This window comes from Bidens hawaiensis, unplaced genomic scaffold, assembly GCF_021521415.1.
Source record: "Bidens hawaiensis isolate Kalapana, Puna unplaced genomic scaffold, B.hawaiensis_p1.1 tig00012229_1, whole genome shotgun sequence".
Classification (NCBI taxonomy): domain Eukaryota; kingdom Viridiplantae; phylum Streptophyta; class Magnoliopsida; order Asterales; family Asteraceae; genus Bidens; species Bidens hawaiensis.
In genome coordinates this window covers 607,170-620,078 of record NW_027491988.1, presented here as the reverse complement: position 1 = coordinate 620,078, position 12,909 = coordinate 607,170, and the positions used below count along the sequence as shown (strand labels likewise).

At 32.8% G+C, this 12,909-nt stretch overlaps 1 protein-coding gene and 1 pseudogene across 1 annotated transcript; one reads left to right on the top strand and one right to left on the bottom strand.

Annotated features, from left to right (window-relative positions):
- Positions 1–1,753: 1,753 nt before the first annotated feature.
- On the bottom strand, positions 1,754–4,825 carry LOC143540378 (AP2-like ethylene-responsive transcription factor TOE3). The gene is made up of 10 exons (XM_077033461.1): positions 4,410–4,825; positions 4,148–4,173; positions 4,031–4,061; positions 3,855–3,942; positions 3,497–3,642; positions 3,183–3,227; positions 3,004–3,095; positions 2,735–2,895; positions 2,426–2,639; positions 1,754–2,135 (listed from the first exon to the last, which is right to left on the bottom strand). The coding sequence occupies exons 1-10, from the start codon at positions 4,823–4,825 to the stop codon at positions 1,990–1,992; spliced, it is 1,365 nt and encodes a 454-aa protein (XP_076889576.1). The 3' UTR covers positions 1,754–1,989.
- A 1,009-nt stretch (positions 4,826–5,834) lies between these two features.
- On the top strand, positions 5,835–6,473 carry LOC143540397 (protein THYLAKOID ASSEMBLY 8, chloroplastic pseudogene; annotated as a pseudogene).
- The last annotated feature ends 6,436 nt before the right edge of the window (positions 6,474–12,909 follow it).

The following is a 12,909-nucleotide window of genomic DNA, read 5'->3' as shown; positions in this document are numbered from 1 at the left end:
TCGTAACCTAAATCAACCGCCTCTTTTCATAAGACAAATATTTGTGTTCATGTTTGTTCGTTAAAAATTTAAGAAACCTACACATCTTAATTGAAAGAGTCCTAATGTTAAGTAAATATAATAAACGTAACAAACTACTATATACGTATTAAATTAAAACAAAGCCACGTTAAAAAATAAAAAAAATCATTAAAAAATATAAAAAATAGCAAAACGATTAAAAAGAAAAAACCTAAATAATAACCCCGTAAACCTCCGTATTTTCAGTTAAGGTACCAGATTGCTTTATTTGTAAATGATGGTTTCTCATGCATTTGACCCGAAGTCACAGGTATGGGTATCACCATACCCAGATAGCCATTAAACGAGGTATAACATCTCATTATATTAAAAATTAATATCATCAAATATTTGATATTAAAATCATATAAAATATGGATATGCTAAAAATTAATATCCGATTTTTTTTAAAAAGGCATTATTTATAATTATGAAACAATTTTAAAATAAAAAAATAAGCGGGTCATGAGTCTCATCAAACCCAGATAGCTTTTAAACGGGTTATAGCATCTCATTTATTTCGGAAACCCTTTAATTATCAAATCTTAATTATTATTAATTTTCTTACAATAAATAAAATTAAAATACAAAAAAATATCTATAAATATTAGAAACGTAAAATGTAAAACAAACCCCGTAATCAAACTCTAAGTTAATTTCTAAATATGGATTTAGTTGCATTAGCGATTCTTTTTTCTTTTTAAGTTTAACTTAAATGAAAAGTTTCACAACATAGTATTTAAATTATAACAAATGTACATAAACGAATAAATATAAAAATTAAGTAGATAATTCATTCAACGTTTCATTGAAAAAAGAACTTAACCCAGCATAAATTAATCAAAATTGATTCAATATTATTAATTTCCTTACAATAAATAAAATTAAAATACAAAAAAATATATAAATATTAGAAACGTAAAATGTAAAACAAACCCCGTAATCAAACTTTAATTTAATTTCTCAATATAGATTTAGTTACATTAGCGATTCTTTTTTCTTTTAAGTTTAACTTAAATGAAAATTTCACAAAATAATATCCAAATATAACAAATTAACATATATAAACGAATAAATATAAAAATTAAGTAAATAATTCATTTAGCGTATCATTAAAAAAATGAAAATAACCCAACATAAATTAATCAAGATAGGTTCAAGTATATTATTAACTTTTTACAATAAATAAACTAAAATTCAAAAAAATACATTCACATATTAGAAACGAAAATATCAACCCTCGTAATACGGGTGATAAAAACTAGTTAATTATACATTTATATACAAGGCTTCAAACACGTTGACAAATAAATAATTTTCTATCCATTAAGAGCATTCTCATCCCACCCCCTATCTCCAAACCAAAAATTACACTAAAACTTACTTTATTTTCTTTCTCCATTTCAATTAAATAATACTTTTTATACCTTTTATCATTACATTTTCTCTTTCCTTCACTCACAACCACTTTCAAAATATATTAAAAAATTATAGGGGATGAACAGTACCTTTTCAAATATACAGAAAAATCACTACTTTTTCTAAAATATAAAAACTCTTCACTCACAACAACTTGAATCACTCTCTAAATTATAAAAACACCCCTCACATAATATGAGGGGTTGGATGAGAATGCTCTAACGCATGAAATGTTTTTTACAACCCTCTATACAAATATGTAAAAGGTGAAAAAGGAAAATAAAATCGAAATTGTGCCCCTTCTGATTTGTTTTACATGCATAACTCATCAAGAACCCTAGCTTATAAGCAGCAAGTCAACTGTCAGCAGTCAACGGTATCATTCGGTGTGCTATATTTGTCAACCCAAAACAGCGATCTTTCATGGTCAAAGTAAAGAACACATTGGATCGAGTTGAAAACATCATTTGTTGAACGTACTGTACGTGTAGCGGTTGGTGTGAGATGTTGTTAGGGCGGCTGTCGGATGTGAAATAATCTTTGGTGTGGGAATCCTGATGATGCTGCACCACTATTTGCATACATTTGGTGTTGCTGTAGAGATGATGGATCACTTCCTCCACCGTACACGCTGCTGTTACTAAACTGCATCTGCACTTCCCGCCATATTAATATATGATATTGACTTAAAAGTTATAAAACTTCAAATATTCGTTAGTTTTTGTTATCTTCATTACTTAATTTTAAAAAAAATTCATGGCATTGGAACTCCTAAAACAAATTGAATAATTTTAATCAGATTAACGAAAAGAGTGAGTTTGAGTGGCCTTAATGAAACATTTAAAAATCTTGGTTATAATTACTACAGAATTATATAACCTTACTTTTCTTAACTATGACTATGATTGAAAAACAAATCAATTGAATAAGAGAGAGATAGAGTGACTCACTTGATGACTCATTGAGTTGAGAGCATTCTGGTTAAACGTATGAAGCATGGCCGGGTCAGCGGGTCGCATAAAATACCCGTATCCATGTGATTCATTGCTACCCATTATTGATGGAACACGAGATTGATCAACGTGTGTCTGGTTTAGAATCTGGAATGTCTCGGTTTCATTATACGCTTGCCGTCTGATCCCTCCAAACCAACCGGAAGCCTTTTCAGAAGTTAACATCATATATAACAATTTATGTCACACTTTCTGTTGTTATATTAATTGTATCTTTTTTAAGTATTCCAAGTAGAGCATACCGTGGGTCTACTGGCTCCAAAGTGGATCGAGTTAGACTCCTGACTAGATTGCATTTGACGATTATTTACAAATTCTATATTTTGTGGCCTCTTTGAGGCTGAACTTCCCCCTAAGCTCAAATCCAGATTATGATCCGATGATGTGTTGTTGATAGATCCTTCTTAGATGCATGAAAGTAAAGAATCAATAATATTTAAATTTATACATGTATATATATTTGCATATATGTAGTATGTATATGTATCCATCTAGTATATAAATATGCTACCAGTGGAGTTGAGTTCATTTTCATAAATCTTGGAATCAAAATTTGTAACAGCGTCCTTTCCATTGCATTTAATTGCAGCTTTATCATAAGCCCTAAAAAGTGAATCGTAAAAACATTATATTCCATTTAAAACCCTTGACTATTAAGATTTGACAGTTAAGTACCCTCAAGAAAACAACCTGGCAGCTTCAACTTCAGTGTCAAAAAGACCCAAATACACGTACCTGTTATACAAACCCAAATTTGTCACATGACATAATTAATTGAACCAACCCAAAAAAGGCAAAAACAATAGTTCCAAAGTGTCTTGTTTCTTTATCTTGTGATAATTTGATAGCTAGACAGATAGTGTTACCCACATACCTACCCACTTAAATCATAATAAAAACTATTTTTTCAAAAACATAATAATAATAATAATTTTATTATAAAAAATTACTACTGCTACTAATACTATTTTAACCTGTGTTTTCATGAGAGATTAAATACATACTTTTTTCCTAAGAATTGACCCATTCGAGCTTCCCATCGACCACATTTATGCAAAGTGACGCCACGATATTTAGAACTGCCTCGAGGCAAACCAGTACTTTGTCTACGTAGTACATGCACAAACTCTTCCTTTGATAAATTGCTCATCTGATGTTTCAAACCAATATATCACCAAAATATATAAAAACAAAAATACCATAATTGCATTTATGTTTTGTCTTGAGAAACAACAACAAATGTAAAAATGTAAAGGTGTTTCAAGATAAGGCTGCAACACCACTGTTAAAGATAAGGTGAGATCTGATTTACAAAATATACTCCTTTTATTCTCTTGGCTTCTCAAAAACAAAAACACACACCTGTTTTAGGTCATCTTCATAGTCTTCAAGATTGAAGTTTATGTCAGCCTCGACACCCCGAAACTTGATCGCTGCCCGATCATAAGCACTGCACGTAACCGTAGAGATCTCCTTAGATAATCAGTTATGATAATAATTTAGTTAACAGAAGCTAGTTAACTTTATTGTGTGCTCACCGTGCAGCTGCATGTGCTGTGTCGAATCCACCTGTTGGTACCGTTAATAAATAAAGTTATTATTACAAGATAAATAAAGATATATAATTGAAAATAACTAACTAAAATGTAACATACCAAGGTAAACCTGCTTCCCACAATCCCTGAACAAAACATGATTTAGTTAGGCCTAAATATTATCCAAAAAACTGGTAACATAAAAAAAAGCCAATAATAAAATAATGTTGTTTTTATAATATTAAAAAATTGTGTATTATGTGGTCGTAAATAATGATGACGACGACACTTTGGGAATAGAAGAAGCTAGAAAAAATAATAATAATAATAATAATAATAATAATAATAATAATAATAATAAAAAGAACAAAAATCAACCAACCATATGTGGGATTCCCATCTGCCGGTTCGCCGGTAAAAGGTAACACCTCGGTATTGAGAGCTTCTAGACCGGGGTCCACGGCGGCTCTTCTTGTTGACTTTTCCAGTGTTACTTCCGGCCACAGATGGAAGGTCCGTCGAGTGGTGGGAGAATTTGACACCAACCCAGTTAGCAGTAGGTAAAGAATCCTTCATCGCTCCGGCGACTTCAGTAGAGTCAGCCACCGGAAAGAACTGATGAGTCACCGGAGGATTGTCGGAATTGTCATATTCGTCGGAATTCTGGTATTCTTGATCAGTAACCATGACGGATGAGCTGGAATTGGATACTGATGCTTCGACTTGTTTACCCTTATTATTGTTATAGTACTCTTCAGCTTCCTCTCGTCGATCGGGTGACCCGTTGAGATCCCACATTATTATTTGCCTATATATTCAAAATCAATAAAGTCTCTCTGCATTTGATGATCAGATATAAATATATATATATTGTTAGAACATATTCTCACGAGGGGGTAAGGTGCCTAACCAGATATATATATATATATATATGTATAAGGTGGATGTTATTAGGGTATGGCCCTTACCGGTACTTTGGTTCACACGCACAAAACACACACTTGCATTATGTGTATTTATTGTTGTTTGGGGGGGTTGAGATCTTTCTTTCACAGCTATCCGACGTTAATCAAATCGAAAAATTAAAATAAAAAAAAGGTGAAGTGGGGGTAGTAGTATATTGCAATTGGGAAATGAGTTTATTTTTATATTTGGGTATATACACACCTGGTAAATAAAAAAAGCAAGAAAAGGAAACAAATATCTACCGACGCAAAATCAAATTAATCAATATGAAACCTTATCCTATCAAAAAAATGAAATTTACTTTCTATTAAAAAAAGGTTTATTTAATTACTCACATATTTAAAAAGTAAACCAAACGGTTATATGTGATATGACAAGGTAGCCAAATAGAAAATGCATAACATTAATAACAAAATAGAAACATAAGAAAAAAAAAGACAGAATTACAAATTTTGTCCTTTAAAAAAAGCCAAAAACCGGTTCGTGTCCTTTTCTAAGTTTCCTTGCAGGCGGTGTACTTTAAACTTTTTTTTTCTACACGTTATGTCCTTTACGCTAACTGGGTTAGAAAAACTCAGTTAAATGCCCTCATGTGAGACGCATGTGAGGGCATTTTTGTCTTTTCACCACCTGCAACTCCTTCCTCTTTCTTCTTCATTTCAGTTAAAAACCATCTGTCTCTCTCACCCTTTCCAATCCATCCCCCATGATTCCAAACCCCCCAAAATCAACAGCACCACCGTACCCGATACATCTCACCGCCGACCCGCCACCAACAGGACTGCCGCGCCTATTGCATCCCACCATCACGGACGGCCACCATAGGCATCTCAACCTCTAACTCCGCCTGTACCTCCCATTCCATCATCACCACCGCCATACAACCGCCGTAAAAACTACAATCCGATGCGGTCCACGTTCCAACCGTGGTCCGTTACACAAAGGCCGAACCCTAAGCATCGAAGCAATCCAAGCCGTCCAATCACTCAAACGCTCACACCGTTCCGATCCAACCCCCGTCTCCAAAACCTTATCCCGTCTCGTCAAATCCGACCTCATCGCCGCCTTCAACGAACTCCTCCGTCAACACCACTTCGACTTATCCCTCACACTCTTCAACTCCATCAAATCCGAACACTGGTACAAAACCGACCTAACTCTCTACGCCAAATTAACAACAGCTATGGCGAGTCAAGGCATGACGGACGAGATTGACCGGTTGATTGATGACGTGGAAGTGGCGGATTTCGTTTCGGCTGACAGTAAGGGAGTTGTGACGTTAGTTAAGGCGTTGCTTGCGGCTGATAGGGCGGATGCGACGGTTAGGGTTTATGAGATGATGAAGAGTGGTGGATGGAGGTTTGATTCGGTTAGGGGTGAGTATGTTGGGAAGGTGTTGAGTAGGGGGTTGAGGAGGTTGGGGAAGAAGGAGTTGCAGGTGGTGAAAAGACAAAAATGCCCTCACATGCGCCTCACGTGAGGGCATTTAACTGAGTTTTTCTAACCCAGTTAGCGTAAAGGACATAACGTGTAGAAAAAAAAAGTTTAAAGTACACCGCCTGCAAGGAAACTTAGAAAATGACACGAACCGGTTTTTGGCTTTTTTTAAAGGACAAAATTTGTAATTCTGTCAAAAAAAAATAGTGAAATTTTTCTCAAATTCAATGTTTCGATTCCCACCTTCAATTATAGCAATCTATATCATTATGATTGCTAATGTCAATTTCTTTCAACGTATTCTTCTTTCACAAGTCACTTGGTGGATAGTACTATCCCTTACTCCATTTTCTTGTACAAGATACTCAAAACACTAGTTACTGAAAACCACGTGATCTTTGTTGGTTTCATGTGTCTTAGTTTTCAATAACATGCACCCAGCTTTGCAATGCCACCACTTCTTGCCAGTTCCACGCCTTTTTCGTCCTACTACTTGATTGGGGAACGAGTCCATGCTCTTGTGGTTTTTAGAAAGAAATGTGTGTAAAGATAGTAGAGAATGGTGTTTATAATGGTTTAAAATTTCATTTTAATTAATTATTTTATTTGAAATTTATCGTTAGAGGGAAGGGGGAGTGATGCATTTCATTGATAAAGTGAACATGGTGTGAAGGGGAATGAAGTGTGATGTGACACTAACCGTGACACAACAAAGTTTAGTACACTTATGTGTATACGACATAGTCTTATGAGCAAAATATGCTACAAATTAGTTGTGGGAGTAACCCTCTTAAACAATGAGAGTTCACCAAGAGTGTCATCTTCAAGCCAATATGTCCCTCACACAAAGGAGCGAACTATGATAAAAGACAAGTGGTTGCTGCTTGGCCTTTCGAGATAGGTAAAAACATAGTGGAATTAATTATTAAGAAATTGTGAGTACACATAAGCATCACTACTTAAAATGTAAGCCCCTCGACTCAGGTGCCCTACTTTCTCGCTAGTTGGATTTACTCATTTACATAATTCGTAAAATCATAGCTAATTAAAACATTTCACGTAAAAATAGAAGTCATTCATTCATACATAACATAGACATCTTGTTCTTAGAATAACATAACATAAGTCTTAAACATAAAACATAAATGACACGGGTGTCTTTTTCATAGCGATGTCAGTCTTCATCTTATTGCCACGTGTCCTCATCAAGCAACTTGTCTCATTCTACTTGCCTGCGTGCATACTAAAAGTCAGCTACGCTGAGTGAGTTATAGTTAATTAACATACATTACATTCACTTTCTTACCAATACGCGTCCAAAGATACGTATTAATACTTACCTGTTCGTCTATCAGTCAATCATACATACATACATACATACATTCATACTTCTTACTGACCACATACCTCGGATACTATAAAGATTCGGTCCTCACTCACCTTAGATATTATAAGGGTCCAGACCCTATATACCTCGGAATTAATAAGGATACGGGGTCCTACATACCTTGGATATCCTCAGAGTCCAGTCCCTACTTACCTTGGATATTATAAGGGTCCAGTGCCCTACATACCTCGGTTATTATTAGGGCCCGGTGCTTTCTAACATACCATACCATTCTACTTTCGCTACATTTTCTTTCTACTTCCTTCAATCATAACTAATATAACAACTATGTGCATACTAGTTAAATAATCCATATCATTCACATTCATACGCAAACATATATCTAATATACACTTACCATTTAAGTTAAGTGGATAAATCTAAACGCATCGCAGTATGCACACAGCCCCAAAAACATAACACATAAAAGGGGTTAGAACTCACCTGGATCCTGTTACGTTTACCGTTAATAGTAATTCTCTTCCTGAGTTGTGCGCAACTAACTGTTTAATATATATATTCATTAATTAACCATGTACTAACATAATTAATTAATTTTGTATATATTAATCTAGCGTACTTGATTCGTTTGTTTGGATTAACAAATCTAAAATCACTTTATTTAACGAAGGTCTTTATTTTACGTTCATATTCTCCAATTATTTTGTTTGTGTGTGTATATATATATATATATATATATATATATATATATATATATGATTCGAACCTGCAACCTCTCACTCCCAAATTAATGTCTTAACCACTCCACCAACTATGACTGGATGTTTAAATATCCTTTCATATTAATTATATGCTCATTAAATCTGTTTCATTTTCTTTTCCCTCTTCTTTCCTTTTTCTTTTCCTTTCTTTCTTCTTTCTTCTTTTCTCCTTTCTTTCTTTTTCTTTCTCATAAGAGCTGTTGTTGTTGTTATTATTATTATTATTATACTCAATAAAGTTTGAACCTTTATCGATTCTTAAGATCCATTTTCGCTAGATCTAGAAATATAAACGACCCCTAAAGTTCATATTTTAACGTCAAGTTTATATTTTTATTAACCGTTAGGCCCCTATGTGACATTCGTCAATTTCGGGTCTTGTTTGTATTCGTTTTTGTATTTGTTTATTATGTAAACCGACCCGATTTGTAAACCGGAGCTTATGTTATAATCAAAATGATGGATTTATGTTACAATATTGTTTCACACTTGTTGGGTCTTGAAAACATCCTACCTTTATTTTTATTTTTATTTATTTATTTATTTATTTATTTAATTTTGTTGTTTTGTGATTTTGTCTTGATCCATTTTGCATGAAAACTCTTGTGTCTCACACCCATATTTGACCACCAACATTACCCTATATATACACCACCTTTCCTTTTCATTTTCCCTTGCTACAACTCCAAAAAAAAAAAAAACTCTCTCAAACATCAAAGATTCAAGGTTATCTTCTTAAATGTTCTTGAAGGTTTTTAGTCTTTAATCTTAATTAGTTTATGTAGCCTTATTAATACTTGTTTATGGTTGTGCAACATATATATAATATACACCCCTTGTTTACCTTTGGTAGTTACTTCTCCGATTCCGGTCGGTGAGGTTTCGGACCTCATAAGGCAAGGCTTCATGGAGGACTTCGTGTCCTTGATATATATACATCTATATAACTTGTTCATACATATTAATCTTGCTTATTTTAGTTTGTTGGTCATGTTTACAAGTTCCATGGTTATGGATTTTTAAGAGTCTATGCTTCGGTTTAACCGTAAATAGCTCTAAACCGTAAACCGAATTTTGTTACTAGTTTTGTTAAATAATTGTTTAAACATACTTATTGTTATATCTAAGTTTCAAAAATCATTTTTACAAATTCTATGGTTATGGGTTTGTAGAATCTTACCTTGGTCTTAACCCGAAACACGATCCGAACAGAAAACCAAACTTTTGTTTAAAGACTTTATTGTTAACTTTTTGTTGTAAAACTTAAAGTATTTTCATTTGTACATTGTTATACAAGTTCTTTAGTGTTTGGACATGTGGAAACCATCTATGAACTTGTTGTGAGATGGAAACCGAACCAAATCGATTCTTACTCGCTTAAGACACACAAGCGTGTTTTTTTTAGCCATCAAGACTTGTATATTTCTTTAAAAATAGTTACAAATTGATTTTTAAATATTTTCTTAAGTACTTGGAAATGTTGGATCCAACTTGATCTCATAACAAAGTTTGGACCGATAAAACCGAACACTCGCTTAACGTGTGTGGTTAGTTATAAAACAATGGAACTACATACTTGGTTAAGTCTTATTAAATTTTATTGAGTTATCTTATAACATTCAATATTTTGGAAAGTTGACTTTGGGTTTGACCAATTATCAAGACCCGAACCGACAACCCGAACACTCGATAAAAAAAAACCGTTTTAGTATCTTTATTCCAAAGGGATTTGCATTCTTGCGTTTTACCCACCTTATTACTTAACATAGGTTGAGTAAATATTAAGGTTAGATACTTTAACCCGGTTTCGAGCAAACTTACATGTTTAAAGGGTTATTATTATAAATTCTTAAATAGTTACATTTTAAAACCTTGAACTTTAATTATTTACATTTCTCAACATTTATTTTGTTTAAAGACCTTCAAGACAACCTTTCTAAATTCAAGACTTCTTTTCTTTTTAGGCATTGTGCGTTAAACTCGTCGTTCCGAAAAATCTCCAAATTATCATCTTTCAAGTTTACTACTTGAAGGTGAGTACTTCATACCCCATTTTCCATCTTTTATTTTCGGGGTGACATTTCATACTTATTCAACAAAATGCTTTATATTTGAATCTTAAACCACAAACGTAGTTGTATACTTTACCTAAATAATTGCTCGATTTGGTGTTCTATGCTTATATGCCTATGTGTTTATCGCTTTTGGTTGGTGGAACTATAAAATCCTAGACTATTTGCATCCCCTTATAGCAAGGTGTTGTTAACGTAATGCAATTAACGATAACTATAAAATCCTAGACTATTTGGCATCCCCTTATAGCTAGGTGTCGCTAATGTGTTTAGCGATATCTATTTATCCAAATTACCACTTTTATTTATCGTTTCGTATGCAAGTTTTGTAGCTATCTTTATTATATACTAATATGATTAAACTTATGAATTGCTCACCAACCTTTGTGTTGACAAACTTTATTTTATGAAATGTTGCAGGTTTGCATCTTGGTTGATTTATGATTGTGAAGAAAACGACATCAAAGACCTTAGGATATAAGTAAAAATGAACAATATCAAATTTGCCATATTTTGTGATATCTTGTTTATGGTTATTTTATAGATAATTGTTATGTGATATTTTCGATGTTGTGAAATGAAATGAGTTTATTAAATACTGTCACTTTAATTAGTGTTATGTGCTTATGGACAATCGTTACACCTCGGTATGTTCCGCCGCCTTTGGTCGGGGTGTGACACCCTATCTAAGGTTCTACCAATTTTCATGGAGAAACGACATCAAATGAACCACCTTTACACTACAAACGTACCTCTAGCGAAATTCGTTTTAGAGCTTAATTTTGCCACGAGCTAGATCTTGATTCTTGTTGTTGTTTGGATGCGAGAATCACTAAAACAACTTGGATCTCGTTCTCGAGTTTCCAAGTATGGAGAGTGTATGTTGCTAAAAATGGAAAGGTATGGAATATGAGGTCTAGGGTTTTAGGAAAGGTTTAAGGGGTACTTATACCCTTAGCTCATGAACCTTAGGCCTATTAATTCACTAAGTCCATGTTTTATTTTTAAGTCCATATCCATTTAAGCCTACCATCTCTCATTTTAATTTATTGCTTATTCTACGGAAGTTTAAATAACAAAGTTTATTTAAATATTACTTTATTTATATTTCTAAAAGTCGGACGTTACATAAAAAGGGTTAAGCGCGGGTGTAAACGATCATAAAAACATGTTTTTCGGACAGTTATTATCGAGATAACTTCGTTGATATTGTTTGTGATAGTTTTGACTAACAAATATTATAAGCAAGAATATTAGAGATGAAAATAGCATCGCAATATTTATAACTGTCTCTGGAACCATTTAGTGATGGGTTCTTCGCGATAGATTTTAACAATAATAATCCAGTTATTGAGACCATTATGATTTTTATGTATATGTATTATTAACATACAATGAGATATTCTTATGGGCTAGCATATAATCTAAATTGAGTAACATTTGTACCTCTTCAAACTTCTTCACGATTTGATTCTTCTTTGACCCGTTAGTAGTTTAAAAGAAACCAAGATGCCTAAAATGTTATTTTTTAGAAATTTAACCTCTACCAATAAAAAATATATAACAAATAATATTGACTTTGAATCTAATCCGAAACTTTCCAAAATCGGTCTTTTAATCTGTCACCAAAGTCATGACCCCAAAGATTTGTCACCAAAGGCATGACCTGAAAGTTGAAACATACTTTGGCCCGTTAACTCTTTTTAGATAAAAATGCTTTTAACCTATATCAAATTTTGAATCGATTAATACGTTGTTCCTAAACTGCCCTTGCTAGAGATTATAACCTGAAATCTTTTTTTTTTCATATTGTCCAAAATCCTTGATTCAGCTTTAACTAATCTACGGTAAAAAATTCGCTATAACAAAATACTCTTTTACACTCAAAAACTTATAAAATTCTGATGATCGATTCTTATTTTCTTAGCTACTTTGTTGCTTTTTCACGCCTCTTTTTTATTACTAAAAGCTACTTATAATAGTAATAATGATGATATAAATAAATAATATTAGTAACAATAGTATTATTTTTATTTCCTTGTTATTATTAGTATTTATTAATTATTAGTTTGTATTCATTATGAGTATTTATTATTTATTTGTATTTATTAGTGCACATGTGGCAAAGTGAAGGATTAGAAAGCCTTAAGAAGTGATACATAGGATAGAGAGGTGTTAGGAGTTGCCATGTGGCATTAGGGGTTTTCTTTTATTACTTATCATCATGTAAGATGATGATGATGATGATGATGATGATGATGATGATGATTATTATTATTATTATTATTACTTTGAAAA

Excerpts from the sequence above, each read along its gene's own strand:
- LOC143540378 (XM_077033461.1), bottom strand. The coding sequence starts at position 4,825 with ATGTGGGATCTCAACGGGTCACCCGATCGACGAGAGGAAGCTGAAGAG. Across the intron at positions 3,943-4,030 it reads ACAGCACATGCAGCTGCACG|TGCTTATGATCGGGCAGCGA; the intron begins GTGAGCACACAA and ends GGTTACGTGCAG. Across the intron at positions 3,096-3,182 it reads ACTGAAGTTGAAGCTGCCAG|GGCTTATGATAAAGCTGCAA; the intron begins GTTGTTTTCTTG and ends TTCACTTTTTAG.